General features: G+C 47.2%; 2 protein-coding genes across 27 annotated transcripts in view; both read right to left on the bottom strand.

Annotated features, from left to right (window-relative positions):
- The window catches only part of ATF6 (activating transcription factor 6), a 386,674-nt gene extending 373,890 nt beyond the window's left edge, over positions 1–12,784 (bottom strand). For 7 of the 12 annotated variants that reach the window (XM_043552969.1, XM_043552971.1, XM_043552975.1 and 4 more), the window contains exons 1-2: positions 12,534–12,737; positions 11,781–11,857 (exon numbers count right to left, since the gene is read on the bottom strand). In XM_043552969.1, coding sequence (XP_043408904.1) covers positions 11,781–11,857; positions 12,534–12,687 — 231 coding nt within the window. In that variant the 5' untranslated portion in view covers positions 12,688–12,737. Of the gene's footprint in view, positions 1–11,780; positions 11,858–12,533 lie in introns of all 12 variants that reach the window. The other 5 variants (XM_043552970.1, XM_043552973.1, XM_043552972.1 and 2 more) reach the window with 2 other exon arrangements.
- A 5,659-nt stretch (positions 12,785–18,443) lies between these two features.
- Positions 18,444–23,268, bottom strand: part of LOC102944278 (P-selectin) — a 48,298-nt gene continuing 43,473 nt past the window's right edge. For 14 of the 15 annotated variants that reach the window (XM_043552963.1, XM_037906845.2, XM_043552949.1 and 11 more), the window contains 2 exons: positions 23,193–23,248; positions 18,444–19,827 (listed from right to left, as the gene is read on the bottom strand). In XM_043552963.1, the coding sequence (XP_043408898.1) occupies positions 23,194–23,248 (55 nt within the window). In that variant the 3' untranslated portion in view covers positions 18,444–19,827; position 23,193. The remainder of the gene's footprint in view (positions 19,828–23,192; positions 23,249–23,268) is intronic. The other variant, XM_043552950.1, reaches the window with a different exon arrangement.

The following is a 23,268-nucleotide window of genomic DNA, read 5'->3' as shown; positions in this document are numbered from 1 at the left end:
TCATCTTGGTTCTTCACTGACTCCCCACCCAAAGAGACTCTTGAAAACACCTGAGGAACAAAGACTGAACTGCGGGAAGTGCTGAACCCAGGCTAAAGGGATTTTTACCCTGTGAATGGAACACCCGGGAATTCTAAGCTGTAAGCAAGTACATCTTGCCCCTTAAGAATCTGCAGCCAGCTTGTATCATCACTTTGGGTGAGAATTTTCTATTGATAGCTGATCTATGTAGTATATTTAGTTTGCGTTTCCTGTTTATTTGCTAGGTAATCTGCTTTGATATGTTTGCTATCCCTTAAAATCACTTAAAATCTATCTTTTGTAGTTAATAAACTTGTTTTTCCCGTGTGTGGGAGTCATAACTCGAGGCAGAAAGCTGTTGTATATTCCTCTCCACATTGAGAGAAGGAGCGAATGTCATGAGTTTATGCTGTATAGTTCCCTGTACAGCGCAAGACCATATAATTTTGGGTTTACACTCGGGGGGGGGGAGGAGGGTGGTGTGCCTGAGTAGCTGGCGCCTTCCAGTGCAGTAGCTGGTCAAAGCATTTGTATGTATCTGCTGCTAGGTGTGTCCCTGCCTATATGTGTGCTGGTGAAAGTACAGACTGGAGCCTGGAGAGAGCTTGGCAGCTTGTCACAGAAGTACAGTGTAAACAGGAGCCCAGGCTGGTGGGACAGGGGGGCTCAGTGGTACCCAAGTTCCAGATGGCATCCCAGGGGGAACCCATCACAGTGGTGCAGCGAGCAGGGTCATATGCACAGCTTGTTACTCTGAGTGAGATTGGCACTTGGTACACTGGTGGTGATTTTAAATGAGATTTAAGTGTCTTGGCTAGAGATCAGTCAAAGAGGTTACCAGTTTGTTATTTTCTCTTTCCTTATTTTGGGCAAGGGAAGTAAGGACAGGAAAGCAGGAAAATGAGTGAAAGTAAAACTAGTAAGAAGCTGGACCTATGCAGATTGCAGGCAGACGAGAAGGAGAAAGAACACAAAAGACATCTGGAATTAAAACAAATGGAGATTAATGCGCAAGAAGCTGAACACCAAAGAACCATAGAAGCAGACAATGCCAGGCAAGAAGCTGCACACTGAAGGGCTCTGGAACTGGAAGCCAAAGAAATGGAGATTCTTGTGATTGCAGAGCCATTGGCCATTACTTTTGACAATTCATGGCGATCGGGGAGAGGAAGCATCAATTGAATTTGATAGAAAAGCAGAACCAGAACCCCCACGCACCAATGAGCCCCACCTCTTCAAAATCCACAAATGGGAATGGTTGTGTCCTGCATGCAGCAAAACAGGGGACATTGTTGAATATTTCATCACCTTTGAGAAGCTGTGTGTACTCCATGAAATTTCTGAAGACCAGAAGATGCCCACTTTGGTTGCAAAGTTGTCTGGGAGAGCTCTGGATATATTCAATAAGATGCCAATTAGAGATGCTTCAGATTATAGTAAATTCGAAGATATGGTTTTAAAACAGTTTCAGATTATACCCGAAACATACAGAATAAAATTTAGAAGCCTTAACAGGGGGGCTGGGATGAGTAATGTGGCATATGTAAACCAGATGAAAGATTTGATGGATAAGTGGGTAAGGATGTAGTAGGAAGAGGGCCTGAAACATAAGCCCATGTATCAGAGGCTTGGTACGAGGCCTGAAGCCTGAGCTAAAGTAGTCAAAACTTTGCTGATATAAAGCAAAAGTTAAGTTGTGAGCAAGAGGCAGGGCCTGCTCACAGAATCTGGCAAAAACAGGGCTGATATTGCAGAAACACACATTCCTAAGTAGTGCTAGGTAAAAGAATATATACACAAAAACATTTTAGGGTTTAAGGTGGTACCAGAACACCTCGCTACCAAACATATTCCCCAAAGATAACAGGGACACACTGACCCATCCTAAAGATGAGGTCATGATGACAGCATGACGGATAAAGATGTTTTAATCGAACCAACATGTATAAGGTAATGGGTGGCTCACAAATACATCAGAGGGTGGCACCTAGATACTTCAGGGATAACGCATAACTTGTTTGTATCTGTGTATAAGGATGTATCTCAGAGGGAGTGTCTCTGTCTGGCCTAGGGGATAGTGGAAAGTCCTACCACTAACTGAGCTAGTCGATTGCAACGGACATACATGTGTTAGTGTACCTGTAACCATTGAGCCGGGGCAGTAGGACCGTGCTTCATTGACAAGAAACCTGACCAAGTGCCTTTGCTACGAACTGAGTCTGTGGATTTATTGGGCAGTTCGATCGGAGCCTGATGTATGGGCTATCTGGCCAGAGTCAGTACAGCACGCAGAGAGAACACAGACATGTAACCAAATATCTAATGACAACGGGAAAAGATAAGCTCTGAAGAAATGTGTGATCTTCTTGCTCAGGAACATTTCCTGAGTAGATGAAGTGATGATGTAAAACAGTGTTTATAGGATGAAAAGGATGAAAATTGTTGATGCACTTGCTACTCTGGCTGATGAATTTGAGCAGACACAGGCGTCTATTAGAAATAAATCACAGGCAGAGAGGTTAAAACCTGGGGGGAAGGTTACCCCTGGGAAGAAGGAGGGTAGATGGGTGGCTGGACACTCACTTCCCCAGAGCTCTTCTTGACCTGCTGCTCACAAACCGGGAAGAATTAGTTGGGGAAGCGAAAGTGGATGGGAACCTGGGAGGCAGTGACCATGAGATGGTCGAGTTCAGCATCCTGACACAAGGAAGAAAGGAGAGCAGCAGAATACGGACCCTGGACTTCAGAAGAGCAGACTTTGACTCCCTCAGGGAACTGATGGGCAGGATCCTCTGGGAGAATAACATGAAGGGGAAAGAAGTCCAGGAGAGCTGGCTGTATTTTAAAGAATCCTTATTGAGGTTACAGGGACAAACTATCCCGATGTGTAGAAAGAATAGCAAATATGGCAGGTGACCAGCTTGGCTTAACAGTGAAATCTCTGCTGATCTTAAACACAAAACAGAAGCTTACAAGAAGTGGAAGACTGGACAAATGACCAGGGAGGAGTATAATAATATTGCTCAGGCATGCAGGAGTGAAATCAGGAAGGCCAAATCACTCTTGGAGTTGCAGCTAGCAAGAGATGTTAAGAGTAACAAGAAGGGTTTCTTCAGGTATGTTAGCAACAAGAAGAAAGTCAAGGAAAGTGTGGGCCCCTTACTGAATGAGGGAGGCAAACTAGTGACAGAGGATGTGGAAAAAGCTAATGGACTCAATGCTTTTTTTGCCTCTGTCTTCAGACTCCCAGACTACTGCACTGGGCAGCACAGCATGGGGAGGAAGTGGCCAGCCCTCTGTGGAGAAAGAAGTGGTTCAGGACTATTTAGAAAAGCTGGACGAGCACAAGTCCATGGGGCCGGATGCGCTGCATCCGAGAGTGCTAATGGAGTTGGCGGATGTGACTGCAGACCCATTAGCCATTATTTTTGAAAACTCATGGCGATCGGGGGAGGTCCCAGACGACTGGAAAAAGGCTAATGTAGTGCCCATCTTTAAAAAAGGGAAAAAGGAGGATCCGGGGAACTACAGACAGCCTCACCTCAGTCCCTGGAAAAATCATGGAGCAGGTCCTCAAGGAATCAATTCTGAAACACTTAGAGGAGAGGAAAGTGATCAGGAACAATCAGCATGGATTCACCAAGGGCAAGTCATGCCTGACTAATCTAATTGCCTTCTATGATGAGATAACTGGCTCTGTGAATGAGGGGAAAGCAGTGAACGTGTTGTTCCTTGACTTTAGCAAAGCTTTAGACACTGTCTCCCACAGTATTCTTGCCAGCAAGTTAAAGAAGTATGTGCTGGATGAATGGACGATAAGGTGGATAGAAAGCTGGCTAGATTGTCGGGCTCAATGGGTAGTGATCAATGGCTCCATGTCTAGTTGGCAGCCGGTATCAAGCGGAGTGCCCCAAGGGCCGGTCCTGGGGCTGGTTTTGTTCAATATCTTCATAAATGATCTGGAGGATGGTGTGGATTGCACCCTCAGCAAGTTTGCAGATGACACTAAACTGGGAGGAGTGGTAGATACGCTGGAGGGTAGGGATAGGATACAGAAGGACTTAGACAAATTAGAGGATTGGGCCAAAAGAAATCTGATGAGGTTCAACAAGGACAAGTGCAGAGTCCTGCACCTAGAACGGAAGAATCCCATGCACCGCTACAGACTAGGGACTGAATGGCTAGGCAGCAGTTCTGCAGAAAAGGACCTAGGGGTGACAGTGGACGAGAAGTTGGATATGAGTCAACAGTGTGCCCTTGTTGCCAAGAAGGTCAATGGCATTTTGGGCTGTATAAGTAGAGGCACTGTCAGCAGATTGAGGGATGTGACCGTTCCCCTCTATTCGACATTGGTGAGGCCTCATCTGGAGTACTGTGTCCAGTTTTGGGCCCCACACTACAAGAAGGATGTGAAAAAAATGGAAAGCGTCCAGCGGAGGGCAACAAAAATGATTAGGGGACTGGAGCACATGACTCATGAGGAGAGGCTGAGGAAACTGGGATTGTTTAGTCTGCGGTCCCTTCCAACCCTGATATTCTATGATTCTATGAAATCCATTCCTCTAGTCCTTGTCCCAAATGCCACTTATCATACAAGGTTTGTAAAAATGGCCTCTGCCCAGCCAGGCTGTAACCACATAAAGGCTGTCAAAATTAATGGCAAGGAACACCTTTGGTGGAGGGACATAGGTGCAGAAATGTCTGTGGTTAGGAGAAGCATTGTTCAGGAAAGACATACTGCCAGGACAGATGGCAAAGCTAGGAGGTCACAAAATCCTTGTGCCTTTGGCTAAAGTGCACATAGAAACTGAGGATTTGACAGCTGAATTGACTGTGGCAGCACTACCTACTAACCCATCACAATTGTTACTGGGGAATGATTTTTTCAATGTAGCTCAGGCTGTCTGCAGCAAGGAGGAATACTGTGCTGAAACCCCAGAGAAGAAAGATAAAGTCCCAGAAACTGCTGAAGGAATGGGGGAGGGTCTCTTTAATTTCTCTGCAGCAGTGGAAAACAGTATGCTACCAGGAGTCGGTGTGGTTTAGACCAGCTCCTGCTGCCCAGTGGCATCTCTAATTGGCATCTTATTGAATATATCCAGAGCTCTCCCAGACAACTTTGCAACCAAAGTGGGCATCTTTTGGTCTTCAGAAATTTCATAGAGTATACACAGCTTCTCAAAGATGATGAAATATTCAACAATGTCCCCTGTTTTGCTGCATGCAGCACACAACCATTCCCATTTGTGGATTTTGAAGAGGTGGAGCTCGTTGGTGCGTGGGGATTCTGGTTCTGCTTTTCTATCAAATTCAATTGATGCTTCCTCTCCCCGATCGCCATGAATTGTCAAAAATAATGGCCAATGGCTCTGCAATCACAAGAATCTTCATTTCTTTGGCTTCCAGTTCCAGAGCCCTTCAGTGTGCAGCTTCTTGCCTGGCATCGTCTGCTTCTATGGTTCTTTGGTGTTCAGCTTCTTGCGCATTAATCTCCATTTGTTTTAATTCCAGATGTCTTTTGTGTTCTTTCTCCTTCTCGTCTGCCTGCAATCTGCATAGGTCCAGCTTCTTACTAGTTTACTTTCACTCATTTTCCTGCTTTCCTGTCCTTACTTCCCTTGCCCAAAATAAGGAAAGAGAAAATAACAAACTGGTAACCTCTTTGACTGATCTCTAGCCAAGACACTTAAATCTCATTTAAAATCACCACCAGTGTACCAAGTGCCAATCTCACTCAGAGTAACAAGCTGTGCATATGACCCTGCTCGCTGCACCACTGTGATGGGTTCCCCCTGGGATGCCATCTGGAACTTGGGTACCACTGAGCCCCCCTGTCCCACCAGCCTGGGCTCCTGTTTACACTGTACTTCTGTGACAAGCTGACAAGCTCTCTCCAGGCTCCAGCCTGCACTTTCACCAGCACACATACAGGCAGGGACACACCTAGCAGCAGATACATAGAGACGCTTTGACCAGTTACTGCACTGGAAGGCGCCAGCTACTCAAGCACACCGCCCCCCCCCCCCCCCCCCCCCGAGTGTAAACCCAAAATTATATGGTCTTGAGCTGTACAGGGAACCGTACAGCATAAACTCATGACATTCGCTCCTTCTCTCAATGTGAGGGAAGCGTAATGCCTGTCAGTGAGAAAACTGTCCAGGTTGCTGGCTGCCAGCAGGATGCAGCTAGGCAAGGGGAAGACTTCACTCTCGGGTGCATAGGAAGATGCGTCCTAGAGGGAAGCCCAGAGAAGGGTGATGGAATCCTAGAGACCACTGAAGTGGGTGAGAGTTCCATGGACTCTGTAGCTGGAGGCAAACCCAATTCAAAGAGGGAGGAGAATGTAGTGCTTGCCAGAGAAAGGACTGTTCTAACTGTTAGCCCTTCACATCTGAAGAGGGGATAGATCCCACTCTAGAGAGCACAGAGGTGTGTCTTAGGCCTTGTCTACACGACAAAGTTTTGCCGACAAAACTGATGTCGACACTCAAAAATCAACATAACAACAATCGGAATGTCATGTTCACACTCGCTCCCTCTGTTGGCAGAGCATGTCCACAGTGGGGGCACTATCATCAACATTGTGAGCAATGCAGTCCAGCTTGACGCCTTCTGTCATTCGGTGTTGAGGGAAGGCGGATCGGATCATGGTGCATCTTGGGACTGAGCCCAATGTCCCATGATGCATTGCTTTCTGTCCCAGAACTCCATGGGCTTCTGGCTTTCTTTCATGGCATTTTTGCAACAGCCCTTCTTTGCTGTGCACCTGTGAGAGAAAGGATGGATCCCACATTGCTCTCCTATGCTGTTAACTGTCATGAAGACATTGCGGACAGCAGTGCAGTTAATTGTGAGCTTCCTAAATGAAGAAGACTCACAGGCGCCTGACATGCTGCGTGATATGGACAGGAGCAAGTTTAGATTGCTTTTGGCATTCACAGAACAGCTGCATAGGGTAGATCATCGCTTTTGAGCTCGGGAAACAAGCACTGAATGGTGGGATCGTATCATCATACAGGTGTGGGATGAAGAGCAGTGGCTACCCAGAACTTTCACATGTGGAAAGTCACCTTCCTGGAACTGTGTGTGGAACTCACATCAGCACTGTGGCACAAGAACACCAGAATGAGAGCGGCCCTATCGGTAGAGAAACATGTGGCAATCTCTGTGTGGAAGCTGGTGACTCCAGACTGCTACTGGTTGGTCACTAATCAATTTGGAGTCGGGAAGTCGACCGGTGGGGTTGCGTTAATGCAAGTGTGCAGGGCAATAAATCACATCCTGTTAAGAAGGACCGTGACTCTGGGAAATGTGCGTGAAATAGTGGACAGCTTTGCAGAAATGGGTTTCCCTAACTGTGGAGAAGCAATTTTGGCACCAGACCACCTTGCAACAGAGTAAGTCAATAGGAAGGGGTACTTCTCCACAGTGTTGCAGGCGCTTGTGGATCACCCCAGGCATTTCACGAACATCAACGCGGGGTGGTCTGAGAACATGCATGATGCACACATCTTCAGGAACACCAGCCTGTACAGAAAGCTACAAGCAGAGACTTTCTTTCCAAACCAGATTACAGTGGGGGTTGTTGAAATGCCCACAGCGATCCTGGGAGACCTGGCATACCCCTTACAGCCATGGCTCATGAAACCTTACACAGGACACCTTAACAACAGTAAGGAGTGGTTCAACAAGAGGTTGAATAGGTGCTGGGTGACAGCTGAACGTACCTTTGGAATATTAAAGGCACGCTGGGGATGCTTTTATGGCAGGTTAGCCCTTAATGAGGATAATATTCCCATGGTCATAGTGCATGCTGTATGTTGCATCACCTTTGTGAAGCTAAGTGGACTACTGATTTTGAGTAGCCAAATACCAAGGTATCAGAGGAGCACAGAGCAGACAATTCGAATCAGGGAGGCTTTGAGACAACACTTTGAAAATGAGAACCCTTAATGTATATCTCTGTGATTGGTGCTTCAGTGTTACATTACATGTAGCTTTCCTAGGAAGCAATGGTGACATTTGGAGCCTTATATTCCAGTAAGCAAATGATTAAAATGCCTGTGCATGTATTGGTAGTGCCTGCAATCTCAATTTGTAGAAAACAAATAAAGATGAGTTATCCTTCAAAAAGAAACAACACACACAAAGATGCTTGGTGGGAAAGGAGGAACCAGGGAAGGGCAGACTTTAACAGCTGTGTACAGGTTCTGCTATCGTTGTGAAAGTTGTCCGAGGGGGGGTAGTGAAGGGGAAACCTCGAAGTCCCAGAAAGTGGAAAGGAATGTGTGGGTGGAGTTTGGGGGGGTCATGGAAAAGAGTTCTGAATGTGCTGCAGGGGAGGGCAGGCATAGATCTGCTCAGTCTGCAGCATTATTAAGGACTTCAGCATCTGCATTTGCTCCTCCATTACTTTAATCATCTGCTTAGTTGCACCCTTAAACTCCAGATTCTTTTTTCTGTCCTGCCGTTTGGCTTCCCAGAACTCCTTGCGTTCCCTTTTCTCTGCATTGGAGCAGTGCGGTACCTCCTGGAACATGTCTTCTTTGCTGCATCTTGGGCGCTTTCTTATCTGGCGGAGACACTCGGCTGGGGCATGTGGAGTATTCCTGAAGAGCACATCTTCCGAAGCACAAAGGACAATGCACAGATGCGGGATTTTTAAATTCACTCACAGCATTGAAACATTTCAGTTAAATACAACTTTTGAAACATAACAATCACTTTCTCACTGACCCTTGGCAGGCACATATCTCTCTTCAAAACACCCAAAGCATGGTGAGTGTTGGTGGGTGGGGGTGCTTCACATGGGGAAAAGAGCACACACTCTGCAAGGTTCGTGGTGCAGCATGCTAGAGAAAAAATTCTAAAATTCTCCCACACTTTTCCACAGGCGAGGGTCATTCTGGCAGATATCTCACTGCTAAGAGTAAGCAGGGAAACAAGGGCACATCTGCTCCATGCTTGTGGCTTCCACCCTGTTCCCTATGCTGCTCACCTATGTGACACTTTGGTCCCTGCACAACTGATTGTAGGAAACTTTCCCACACCATTTGGCAATGTGGGAAGGAACAAAGCTGCTCTGCCACTGAATCTTTGGCAGAGGATTACAGAGTACCTCTAGGAAACTTTCCTGGAGATCTCTCTGGAGGATTCCCGTGAGATCTTTGCATGCATCAACACCCTGTTCCGCTGTACCAATTAGCTACACAGGGAAATGTCCAGCTCACAGAAACAGTCAGCCTTCCACATTTCTATACGCCGAACCCACCTCCGCACTACACAAACCACAACCACTTACCAGGCGTCTCCTCTCCTGCTTCTTGCTCGCCGGAGAGCAACTGCCGAGACTGGCTAGACACCTCTGGAGTGGAGAACAGTTCCTGGCTGCCTGCCCCACCGGGCGACCCCACTGGGAGCTGCACATCATCGTCTAACTCCACCTCTTCATCAATATCTTCATCCTCCAGGTCAGGCCCTCTTTCCGTCGCCTCCAGACCCGCCGAAGTACCCATAGGGCTCTTGATGGTGGAGGTGGGGTCGTCACTGAGGATGGTGTCCAGCTCCTTATAGAACCGGCAGGTCTTAGGTGAAGCACCAGAGTGACAGTTTGCCTCCCTCGCCTTATGGTACGCCTACCTCAACTCCTTTATCTTCGTTCTGCACTGCAGCATGTCCCGATCATAGCCCTTTTTGCACAAGCCTTGAGAAATATGCCCATAGGTATCCCAATTCCTATGGCTCAAGCGAAGCAGTGACTGCACAGCCTCCTCTCCACATATACTGATCAGATCCAACAGCTCCACAGTGGTCCAAGTGGGAGAGTGTTTGGTGCAATAACCCACCATGGTCATCTGGGAAAATGCGATGAGACCTCTCCATGCCGAGCCAGCAGGAAACTGAATTTCAAAAATTCCTGGGGCTTCTAAGGGGGAGGGCGGATGGTTGTTTACATGGCTGCAGGGCAGTGGAATTCAAACTGCCGACCAGAGCGGTCACGATGGGCATAGTGAGACACCTCCTGGAAGCCAATTAAAGTGATGAAATCAAGCGTGGTGTCTACACTGGCACTTTGTCAAGAAAAATTTAGAGGGAAAAGACGTACATCTCTCGTTGGGGTGGCTGTATTTTGTCGCCAAAACTGGGCATTTTTTGCAACAAAAGTCAAATCACAGTGTGTACGCGTTCACTATTTGGTCGACAAAAGGCAGTTTCTGTCAACAAAACTTGGTAGTATAGACAAAGCCTAAGAAGGGCGCCCAGAGAAGGAAGCTGAGAAGGAATTTGGGGAAGTACAGGAATGTCTCCTCATTGATTACAGGGGAGGGTTTGCCCAGGACAGATTTGCTGGGTTGGCGTCTATGCTCCCAGGCACCCAACCTGCAGCTCCAGTTTTAAGAGGGAACTGTGTAACTGACCTCCAGGAGGGGAGCAGTGATACAACTGACCTCTTGCGGACAGAGAGAGGGGTGACAGAGGCTACCCCAATCCAGGCCCCACTTTTGCAAAATGCTGTTCTTGAGGTACTTGTGGAAACTAACTCTGTCTCTGTAAGACAGGATGGGAATCCTACTAAAGACTTATTGGGTAATTCAGATGGCTCAGGATGAGTGACCTGGTGTCATTACCAACCACCCTTCCTATCTTTAAAATCTTCAGACTATCAGCAATGATTTAATATCTTCCAAGTCACTGACATAAAACATTAAATTGCATTGTGTCAGGAACCAATCTCTGTGGGACTCTGTAGAAACACATGCATTTGATGATGATTCCTTATTAAACAATTATGTTTTGAGATCTCATTTAGACACTTTTTAATCCTTTTAATATGTGGTTTATTGATCTTGTATGATACTAATTTCCTCTTCAAAGTACTTAAGTCAAATGATTTACAGAGGTCACATCATATTAGGTCACAGTTACCCTTGCTGACCAGACTTGTAATCTCAGAAAATAGTGTCAAGTTCATTTGACAGGAATTATTTTCCATATAACCATGCTGGCTGGCATGAACTATACTACCATCCTTCAGGTTCTGTAGGGAAAAAGTCAAGCATCTGTCATTTCATAACTTCGTCCAGGATCAGTGTCAGGCTAGCAGGCATATAATTACCATCTTCTTTACACATTTTGACTATTAATGAAACACTAGCTTTCTTCCAGTCATCTGGAACTTCCCCAGTATTCCAAGATTTATTAAATCAAATATAATTTGTGCTATTATTTTCCACTATCCATATATTCTGTATCTCTGTACTTGCTACTGGACCTTTAAAATAAATATTTTAACAATTTTTATATGTAGGCGCCATTTTCTACTGCTGATTATCAAATTGTTCCATTTCATATAATGTCTTTTTTTCTTGTTAAAAAAATACCTTAGCACATTCTATACAAAAAACGATGTTAAAAGAATGTTAACATTATAATACACACAGAATATTGAGGATAAAAATAAACATTAAACAAGTGCCTCTTTTGTTTTCTGTCATCCAATCTGCACACTGAGTGAAACAAGGGGCCTGTGAAAATAAGAATAGTCTACCACGCAATTAAAAACTGCATAGCAGTGCATTCACACAAAGGGACATAGGTGCCATTCACTTTGGCATCTTCTAACTTTTGAGTGCTTCACTTTGCAAACTTAATGTACTGTTCTGTACCTAAAAGGGGCTGTTAGCCCCAGGAGCAGAGCAGGAGTCTGTTTAGGCAACAAATTATTAGACAACCAAATGCACATACTAAAAGCTACTCACATAAATCTCATTATCCACATCCAGCTGTACTTCACCTGTGTCAACCAAGTCACTGAGCTCATCAAAGAGGGCAGACTCTAAAGGCAAAGCAAACTAAGTTGTACATCAACATATCCTAAAAGTTAAAGATGGGAGTTTCAAAGAAGCTGAACGGGGAAATTCAATGGCAGTCAAGGTTACCCTAAAGTTTTAAGCTGAAAATTCCAGTCTAAGACAGTATTTGTACTACAGTACTGTACCAGCCACAGGAGAGTGGCAGATCAGATGTTCATGTTGTAAACCTCACTCATGCAGGCACTGTGGATATTAAGGCCCCACTTCAGCAAACACGTCAGTGAGTAAGCTTACTCGCCCAGGCAGCTCCACCAGTATCACACGCAGGAGTGTTTGCAGGACTGGGACAGGAGTTCATAGGATCTCACAAGGAGTCCACATGTCTAAAACACCCCACAGGCCCACACCAATCCACCCGGATCCCAACCCCACGCCGCACGACTAGCCACGCGGCCCTGTCAGCGCCCAGCTAGCCCAGGCTCGGAGACTGGCCCGAGAGGCCCAGCGGCCGCGCCGGGAACAAGAGCCAGCCAGGCCTCTCGCCAGGAGTTCGCGCTGCCTGCCCCACGCCCCTGGGCTGGAGTAGCCAGACCCGGCAGCGGGGACATTGCTGGGCTTTTGCCCCTCCCCGCCAATGCCCCTCACATCTCCCGCCCCACCCGCTCAGGAGCACACTCCGCGCCTCCGGGCCCGGCTCACCCCAGTCGGGTCCGACCCCGGGTGGCCGCAGCCCCGGCTCTGCGCCGCCCCGATCAACCTCCCCGGCTGCCATCTCCCTTCCGGGTCCCCTTAAACATACGTCTCCCAGCTCAGCGCAACGCGCCGCCCTGCTACGGTGGCCGGGAGAGGACATGGGGCCCGGCGGCGTGGGGCTGGCGCCTTGTCTCTGGGCCGGCTGGGACAGTGTCACCCGCAGGAGCGCTCAGAGCCCGGCGCGCCTCAAGTGGCTGGGGACAAACACCCCGAGGGCGGGCAACGCTGCATGTGCCCAACGAGGCGGGGGCTCTCGTGGGTCCGGGTTCAGCTGCCCAATGGGGTGGGGGCTCGCACGGGGTCCGGGTTCAGCAGGAGTGCCATTTCAGGGTTTGGGGGGGGGGCAATTAGCCAGTTAACAGAGGGTCACACTCTTCATTGCTTTTGCAGGCCAAGTGGCAGGCAGTGGGAGGGGCAGCAATGCAGTTTAGCCCTGAACTCAGCCAGCTGTCATTCATTCCCTCCACTAACCCTAACCCAGCTCCCTGCCTTGGTCACTCCCCCTTTGACAGTGCCCATTTGATACAGGAGGCCTCTCTGCCTGCAGCACCACAACTACATTTTTCACTGGGCAAAGATAGTGATTTCACCAGAGGCAAGCACAGGGAGACTCTTCAGCCTCATGGCAGCTCAGGCTGTATAGTCATGGTTTGAAGCAGCTCCCTCTATTCCAGTCCTGAACCCCCAGACCTCCAACTCTGACAAAGCACCTCATTCCTGACTTGCAGGCAAGAAAATGCCAGTAAGTTGAGTGTTGGGCCTCACTCTTTGGCCAATTAGCAATTAAACATCTTAACACCAATTGGCAGATATTCTCCCCTACATGCACAATCCTGTGCAGGGTCAGATAACAAGGTAACACCTTACAGCACAGATCCAGCACCACCACCGATAACACTATTCCACAGCAGCCAGATCAACCAAGCGGACCAAAAGCAATCTGAAGCAGCTTTCCTTGAGGGACATATGTGTTAGAACACTGGCAAACACAAGAATTTCCAAACGTCAGGAACTGAAATTAACCAATCAAATGCTATATTTGTTTGGGTTCATTATCCTGGTGTGCAAGTAAATGCTGCAATTCATGCCTATGACAGACTGCTACTAAAAATCTTAACAATCCCACCAGCAATTGGTGATCACCTGGTAGTCCCCCTCCACTGTAAGAGTCTCCACTCAGCAGTAGCACCACCAGGAGAAGCTTGAGCACATTCACAACTTTCAATGCATTCACACTGTGGAACATACTACTACCATAACACTACTGCTAGATCTCTCACCACTGCCAAGTCAAGTCTATGCCTCTTACATGTCATGCTTCCTCAAATAAGGAAAAAGTTACAAGCTCTAATACTAACTAGGACTGTCAAGCTATAAAAAAATTAATTGCGCTGTTAAAGAATAAGAGAATACCATTTATATAAATATTTTTGGCTGGAGCTATCATAGGAAAAATGGGGTTGGTATGGAATTGTATTAAAAGGTTCCAAACTCTGTGTCGTAATCCACAGACTTCCATACCACAGGCTCTTCAGTCTCACCTATTGAACTAGAGGCTCAAGGCAAGGCTCCCTTTTCCCCATTATTATGATTTAGTCTAGGGCTTTCTAGGCCTCGTGACAGTTGCACTTGCTTTCTGTCACCAGGGGTAGCACAGCTGTCTGAGCTGCTCCCCAGAGAGGAAGCACACTGCTCCTGTAGCTGCAGGCTTGTGTTCAAAACCAGCAATGTTCCACACAAAGAATATGTCTACACATCAGTTAGAGGTGGGATTGCAACATGTGTAGACAGACATACCTCAGCTGGCATTGACTGAGCTCAATGGGAATGTTTACACAGCAACTAGATACCTGCACCTGGCCCATGTCAGTCAACTTGGGCTCCTGGAGCTCAGGCTGCAGGATTATTTGATTGCTGTGTAGACTTCCAGGCTTGGGCTGGAGCCCAATCTATGCATGCTCCAGTCACACTTCTGATTGCAGTGCAGACAGACCTTAGTTACTGTTTCCTAGCGGGAGGTATACACTGCATGCTCCCAGTGATGATTCCCCAGTTATGTTGAGAGCTATCAGTGACCCACTTCCTCTGAGCTCTTCATCCATCCATCCCTGCTGCATTTCATGCCCCACAGGGGTGTACTGAGGATAGGGTGTCTTCCCAGGTTGGTAATGGCTGCATTGTGTACTGTAATATTTAAGACTGAGCTTTGCGAGATGGGTCTGAATTGCTAACATGTTCTGCCATCTTGTGTCAATTCACTTAAGAGACACTGGTTAAGTTTAAAAATTTAACGTATATTCTTACTTTGTTACTAACTCTTGAATACAAAAATTGAAACAATTGTAGAAAAATCTGGATTACTTTCTATCACTTTTTTGCAGTTCATCAACCTTGGACTAGATCATTTAACTTTTGGAAACATCCTATTAGGGCAAGGCCCCTTGAGTTTATACTGCACCTGCCTTGGGCTCTAGGGCACAGTTGCCAACTTTCACACAGTAAATAAGCACCCCAACTTTCACAATAAGCCAAAAATCAAGCTAATCCCATTTCAAAACAAGGCCAAAACAAGCCAATCCCTAAGAACCCCAACACTCTATGTGACTAGATCCCCCTGATGTGCAGTCTGGGACTGTGGTGGGCCTGCTGTGTACCCTTGACTCTTCCCCCCCTCTTGCCCCTGCTTGATGGGAGCTGATAAAAAAAAAAAGAAGCAACAAGCTACAAGCCAAAAACTAGCCATCAAGCAACTCACAAGCCAATTAAGACAAAAACAAGCCCAATTTCTGTGGTTTTTTTTCACGGGTAAAGTAACTTGTTTATATCAGGATATAAAGATGTATCTCAGAGAGAGTATCTTTGTCCAGTCGAGAAGTGAATGGGAAAGTCCTGCCATTCACTGAGCTAGTCCATTGTCACTGGCATACATGTCATAGTATCCTCGTAGAGTCTGCCAGGTGCTATTACTGTGCTTTGTCAACAATAAACCTGGCCTGACACCTTCGTACGTTAACAGATCTTGTGGTCATCGGGCGGTTCACTCGAGGTCTGCTGTGTCAGCTGTCTGCTATAAAATCGGGACATCTGGTCACCCTAAGTAGGTGCTTTGTGATTCAGTGCACAATATTATTTGCTAAATACATCACTAGAGTTCAAGAGCTTCAGCACTAATGTGGAAATGAGCTGTAGCATATGTAAAATAATCAATAAAGATTTCAACCGTCTAACGTGGCTTGCAATATGTTCTAATGGTCCCTTGTGCCATGAAATTGAAGTCAGCTAAATTCACATTGAGGGTAATTAAGCATTGCAACAGATTACAAAGGAATGTGATAAATTCTCCATTTTAAATCTTTAAATCAGGACTGGTTATGTTTCTTAAAGATATACTCTTGTTCAACTAGTTAATGGCTAGAAACAGGCAGGAATCAGTTGGTGTATTCTTTGGCCTTTTTTATGCAAATATCTCAGAGTAGATGATCATTTGAATCCCATTTGAAGGCCTGTTTTATCTGCTATTTAATTCAAGGTATTGATTTTGCCTTGCTTCTTCCATAGTGCTCAAAAGTAAGATGAGCAAAAACCAGGTTTCACATTCACACTTTTATTATTGAATTCTACTTTATTGGACCCACTTCTGAAACGCCTATAGTTATCCTCAGGGACCCAGCCTACCCCTTAATGCCATGGCTCATGAAGCCATACACAGGCACCCTGGACAGTAGTAAGGAGCAGTTCAACTATAGGCTGAGCAAGTGCAGAATGGTGGTAGAATGTGCTTTTGGACTTTTAAAAGCTCTCTGGCTCTGTTTGCTGACTAGGTTAGATCTCAGCACAACCAATATTCCAATTGTAATTGCTGCTTGTTGTGTGCTCCACAATATGTGTGAGAGTAAGGGGGAGACGTTTATGGCGGGGTGGGAGCATAGGCGTGTGCAGCACATTTCATTAGGGTGTGCACCCAGGGAATTTTTTTTTAAAGGTGAACATTTATTGAATACTCAATCATAAAGGACATTTTTATTCATCAAACTAACTAAAGAAACTAAAACTTAACTAAACTTATTTTTTTTAAAATTAACAACTAAACTTCACTTAAAAAATGAGACACAAAATACCAAATTTTTGCTGTAGTGATAACCAGGCGTATACAAAGATACAATCAATTTTCATGATCTTTATATTTAACCAGATAATGAGCTAACCCAAATTGACCAAAACAGATTAAGCTTTCTTCATCTTTCTGTCCTAGAGAATGAGATATCGCTCACCAGGTGTTATGGACTTAAATTCCTCAATAACATCATTGACGAAGCCAATTCTTGTTCAGTGTACAAAATCATGAGTGAGTCGATGCGCTGTTGGGACATTGTCCTTCTTAGTTTGTTTTTTATATGTGCTAGTTTCGAAAAGGCTCTTTCACATGGACAGCTTGTCTGCTCCTTTTCTTATCTTAACAACGAGCTGATCCATATTTTAAAATTAAAAGGGGGTATCATGCGATTGAATTAAAACGTAAAGCCACGGGCTTGTTATGCTATTTCAGTAGCGTACACGCGACAAAGATTACAAACACTGCAGACACTGCGCTGGGCATGCCTGATGCGGCCGCTTACATAGATCAAAGAATTTTCTAGAATAGTAGTTGGAGGGGAGGGGAGGACCAATGGTAATGCGGCGCCGCAGTAGTGGGGATGCATGCTGCGAGCAAATGCAGGCTTTCTATATAGAGTGTATCATGCGATTAAATTAAAACGCAAAGCCACTTTTTTTTTGAGACATTAGGGCAGGCATGGGCAAACTTTTTGGCCTGAGGGCCACATCGAAGTTCCAAAATTGTGTGAAGGGCCAGGTAGGGAAGGCTGTGCCTCCCCAAACAGCCTGGCCCTGCCCTCTATCCAACCCCCACCCACTTCCTGCCCCCTGACTGCCCCCCTCAGAATCCCCGACCCATCCTGCTCCTTGTCCCCAGACACCCCCCCACAAGACCCCCCTCAACCACCACCCCGGGACCCCACCCCCCACCAACCCTCCCTGCTCCCTGTCCCCGGACTGCCCTGACCCTTCCACACACACACCCCACACACACACCCCTGCCTCCTGACAGATCCCTGGAACTCCCACGATCCAACCCCCCGTTCTCTGTTCCCTGACCCCTCCCCCAGAACCTCTGCCCCATCCAACCCCCCCCCCCGCACTCCCTGTCCCCTGACTGTCCCCGGGACTCTCTGCCCCTTATCCAACACCCACCCCCGGCCCCAGCCCCTTTACCATGCTGCTTACCCCCGCCTCCCCCTCCTCCAGAGCCTCAGCGTGCCACGTCCAGGAGCGGCCCTGGACAGCGCTGCAGCGGTGTGGCTCTGGCAGGACCTGAGCTCCTGTTGCTCGGCCCACGGGAACTCGCAGCCCTGCCCCCTTACCACGCCTCTCCAAGCAGCAGGAGCTCAGGTCCCGCCGGAGCCATGCCGCTGCAGCGCTGTCCAGGACTGCTCCTGGACGCGGTGCTCTGAGACGCCGGGGACTGGGGGAAGGCGGGGACGGGGCTGGGGGGGAGCCTCCCTGGCTGGGAGCTCAGGCAGGCCGGGCAGGACAAGCTTGCCCACTCCTTCATTGGGGTGTGCCTGGGCACACCCGACACACCCCATACGCACGCCTATGAGTGGGAGGTTGAGGCAACTCGCCTGGAGGCCAATTTCGCACAGCCAGAAAACAGTAGAAGAGCGCAGCAGGGTGCGCTGCGCATCAGAGAAGCTTTGAAAGCAGTTTTATGACTGGCCAGGGTACGGTGTGACAGTTGTGTTTGTTTCTCTTGAAGTTACCCGCCCCCTATATATATGAAAGGAAATAAAGTCACAATTGTTTAAAAATGTTCTTTATTATTTGTTGCACAACACATTGAGAGAAATCAGAAGGTAGACCGGGCTTTTGGGGGATGGAGGGGTTACTGGGGGAGCGGGGTGGAGGAGGATAAACCCTACAGGGTGAAGACCCAGAAGGTGAAATACTTCACCTGCCCAAAAAAAACCCTTTCATTTTTAAAAAGAAAAAATCTTGCCTGACCAGAGCACCCTCCTACACCCCAAACTCCTTATCCCCAGCCCCACCCCAGAGCCCGCACCCCCAACCAGAGCCCTCAACCCCTCCTGCACCCCAACCCCAATTTTGTGAGCATTCATGGCCCACCATACAATTTCTATTCCCAGATGTGGCCCCCAGGCCAAAAAGTTTGCCCACCCCTGGACTAGAAAGTGATTGAGGGTGTAGATACTAGGGCCCAGGTCTGGAGGACCTTTTCAAGCATCCAATAGGCAGATGGATGAAGGAACAAGTGGCTTGGGGACATGGGCAGCAGGTATGATAGGCTGGGGGAGGCTGAACCTCCCCAAACAGCCAGGTGTGGCCCCAACCACACTCTGTCCCCAGTCCCCTCCTGCTTCCCACTCTGTGAGCGACTCTTCCCCTGTGCCATCATGGCCCCAGCTGGGGCTGGTGCTGGGGTTGTGCTGCCCACCCTCCCGGTGCTCTGGGGCTAGGGAAGCTGGGGCCACACTGCTGGGTCACCTGACACTCCGAGGCCGGGGAGGCTGGGGCCATGCTGCAGGGCCTCCTAATGATCCAGGGCTGGGGGGTGGGGGGATTGTGCTGCCTGGCTTCCGGCATTCTGGGGCTGGGGGTGGGGAGCTGGGGTCATGCTGCTGGGCCTTCTGGTGTGCTGGGGGTGGGGCTGGGGCCGCATTGCTTGGTCTCCCAGCACTCTGGGGCTGGTGCGGGGTGGGGCGGTTGCCACGCTGCCTGGCCTCCCAGTGCTCTGGGGCTGAAGGGTGGCAGCTGGGGGTGCTAGCCTGGGGCAGGGGCCAGCGGCCACTGTGGGGGGTCTCTAGGCTCTGGCGGGTGTGGAAGGTGCAGGGTTTCAGGTAGAAGGGGCTGGACAAGTGCGCTAACCTCCCCAAGCCAGTTATTCACCTGCCACCCATGCTTGGGGACCTTTACATGATATAACTGGATTGTGAACCAAAGCCCAGTGTCAGAGAAAAAACAAGTCAGGATTTCAGATCAGGCCGGGATGTGTGCACCAGAGTTAGTTTAATCTCTGACTGTGAGTTCTTGGGCTGGACGATGGCAGAGCTGAGCTGAGGAGTAAGGTATAAAAACAGCTTCTAAAAGGATTGAGGCATGAGTACGATCTTCAGGTCCTTTCACTTCCAGTGATCTTCTCTCCTGGGGGCATCTTCTGCTTTAGCTATAATGAATATAAATAAGAAATCACCCAAAGGAAAATTTCTTTCAGAGTTTGGTAAAGTTCAGTTTATTCATTTCTGAGTTATTGACATGCTGGTGGGGTGAATGGGGGATGGGGAGGGGAGTTGTTCTCATTTACTGAAGAGTTTCCAGACACCTTTTTAGGACTAGGCTAGGACTTTCTGCTACATTTTGCATGGTGTACCAATTTGTAGAGCTTGTGCATGTATCCAAAACAGCTCCTCTAACACAGGGGTTCTCATCCTTTTCCATGTCATGACCCCATGTCACAATAGAAAAGTGTTTCATGATACTCCTCCCATCTACCCTTAGAGAAACGGGGGTGGCCATGATGCACAGGATGAGAACCTTTGCAGTAGTGCATGTTGTTTAGACAGTAAAACAAACACACATTGAACCATGTTGGATTTTCATGTAACAAGCTGTAGAAGAGTGTCTTTGTCTGCCTCTAGTGGCCAGTTCACATATGACCATTTGGCAACTATGTCTGGGTTAATTTAAAAATTCCATTTTGCTATGTGCAATATCATATGTAATTATAACAGTCACTGTGAACGAGCTCAGCTGTTTGCTAACAGGATCCTGGCATTTAGTGAACAGATTGTGTCTGGAAAGGTGTGATGGGGGCATAGGTATGGCACGGCAGCTGTGCTGCTTGTTGCTCTGTAGTGTAGACACTTGCTAGTGTAGACACGTGGGTTTTTCTATCACTGTGATTAATCCACCCCCTTGAAAGGCGGTAACTAGGCCAATTGAAGAATTCTTCTATTGACATATTGGTGTCTACACCAGGGCTTAGATCAACTTTTAGGTGTAAACCAGGCCACAGAAACCTGTGTGGGGAGGGGAGATGCTGGAATTCCCTCCCTGGCTGAACTGCTATTTTCCTCCAGCTGACCACCTGACAGAGACATACTGGCTGCACAAGGCCTCCAGACCACTGCCAGAAAAAGAAGACATGCTGGAGGAGTGGGCAGGGGGCTTGTCTTCCCACCAGGACCCTGACGAAAACACCAGAGGACTTAAAGGAGTGATGAGGACTTGGAGGGAGAGAATTGCATGCAAACGTTTCTTGTTTTGGCTTAGCTCTGTGACTCTTGTGCTGTCTAAAAGTAAAGTGTGTGTGTTTATAAAGTTCCTTTGCAAAGACTCTGTGTTCCTTGATTTAACTGTCATGTGGTCCCTAAAGAGCTAAATTAAAAACTGTAGTGCCCATGAAGGAAACCGAAGGCTGAGTCCCATACAGCAGACTAATGACTATCCAGAGTGGAAACTTAGCCAGGGCTGTAACAGAAGGTAAGCTGCTGCCACCAGCTAACTGGACTCCTTTAGCCCATGTTCCCTCACCTTGAGTTGTCCCTGGGGATTAAAACCAGCACCAAAAGCATGAGCTTCTCCCATCTGAGCTAAAGGACTAACTTCTCTAGCAGTCACTGACTCATATTCACAAACATGAACCCCAGCCACAAGAGAAGACAAAAACCCACTTGGCTAGTGTATTCCAGTCACATTATAAATTTCATTCCAATGTGAGATTGTTTTAACAGAGGCAGGAGCAGGGCTTTGTATATACCACAGAAATACATATATGCAGTGTTGCAGCTGTGGCAGTCCCAGGATATTAGAGAGACAAGGAGGGTGAGGTAATATCTTTTATTGGACCAACTTCTGTTGGTGAGAGAGACAAGCTTTTGAGCCACACAGAGCTCTTCAGGTCTGGAAAAGGTAGTTGAAGACTCACAACTAAATGCAAGATGGAACAGATTGTTTAGCATAAATAGTTAGCACGTATTTTAAGGGACCATTCAAGGTGGAGTGACCTAAAAACACCTTCCATTAAACTCTCTCTGGAACACTCCCACACTAATATCAACTTGGTGGACACCACAATCAGCTTTAACAGTGGAACCCTACAGACAACTGTGGGCAGGTCTTCACTACCTGCAGATAAATCGATCCCTGAACGTGCTCCCCGTCAACTCCAGAACTCCAGCTCGCAAGAGGCGGAAGCGGAGTCAACAGGGGAGTGGCAGTGATAGACTCGCCGCCGTCCTCACGACCAGGTAAGTCAATCTAAGATACGCCGACTTCAGCTACACTATTCGCATAGCTGAAGTTGCATATCCCCCCCCCCCGGCCTTCAGTGTAGACCAGGGCTAAATATAAGAAATCCATTAATCACCACTCCTACCTTCATAGATCCAGTAACCACCCCAAACACACCAAAAAATCTGTTATCTACCCCTACACATTCAGATACCACAGAATATGCTCCGAGGAGAAAGACTGGGATATACATCTTAACACATTCAAAACTGACTTCATCAAACAAGGAACTCCACCAGAGAAATAGATTGCATCATGCACCACCCAAATACCCGAAGAAAACCTGCATCAATACAGAAATATAACCCCCTCCGACTGCACATGCCTGGTTGTCACCTACTACCCCACACTGGAACCCATATGGGGTATCATCAAACAAATACAACCCATAATTGATGGGGTCCCCATCCTGAAATAAACTTTTTCTGAACTCCCTCTTCTGGCCTTCAATCAAGGCCCAACCTCTCCAAGTGTATCATTGGAAGCAAGCTCCCCACAGACAAAGAGACACCAACTGAAAATGGCACCAGCCCCTGCCAGAACAACAGATACAAAACTTGTAGACATAAATCCACTGCTAAAATGATCAACACCCTCACAACACACCTTTCAAGATCCATGGATCCTACTCATGCCTATCACAACAGGTGGTATACCTCATCCAGTGTACTAAATGCCCCAATAAAAACTATGGGGTGAAACCAGACAGTCACTAAGCTCTTGAATGAGTCACACAGTAAAATGATAAAAGACAAAAATATCACATCATGTGTGGGTGCACACTTTTCACAAAGTGATCACTGTATCTGACCTATCAGTCCTCATCCTCAAAAGAAACCTGCACAACACTTTCAAAAGATAAGCCTGGGAGCTTAAATTCATAACTCTGCTAGACACTAAAAATCATGGACTGAACAGAGACACTAGATTTATGGCTCATTACAACAATCTACTACCCACTAACCCCCTCTTTTTGTCCTATGACTGCATATGTGTTAATGGGCCACTTTACCTTGAATGGTCCCTTAGAATATGTGCTAACTACTTATGCTAAACAATCTGTTCCATCTTGCATTTAGAGGCTTGGAGTATATTTCCCAGACCTGAAGAAGAGCTCTGTGTGCTCGAAATCTTGTCTCTCTCACCAACAGAAGTTGGTCCAATAAAAGATATTACCTTACCCACTCTGTCTCATAGAAATAAATAAGCATTTCAAGACTGATTTCTCTGACAGTTTACCTTACAAGTTGGAGTCAAACGTTGCATTTGTAAAGACACCAGTTACTCCCAGGTCACTAGAGAACAACAGAAACAC

This window comes from Chelonia mydas, chromosome 8 (assembly GCF_015237465.2).
Source record: "Chelonia mydas isolate rCheMyd1 chromosome 8, rCheMyd1.pri.v2, whole genome shotgun sequence".
Taxonomy (NCBI): Eukaryota; Metazoa; Chordata; order Testudines; family Cheloniidae; genus Chelonia; species Chelonia mydas.
Note: the sequence above shows the minus strand (reverse complement) of the source record. Positions and strands in the feature narration are given on the sequence as shown.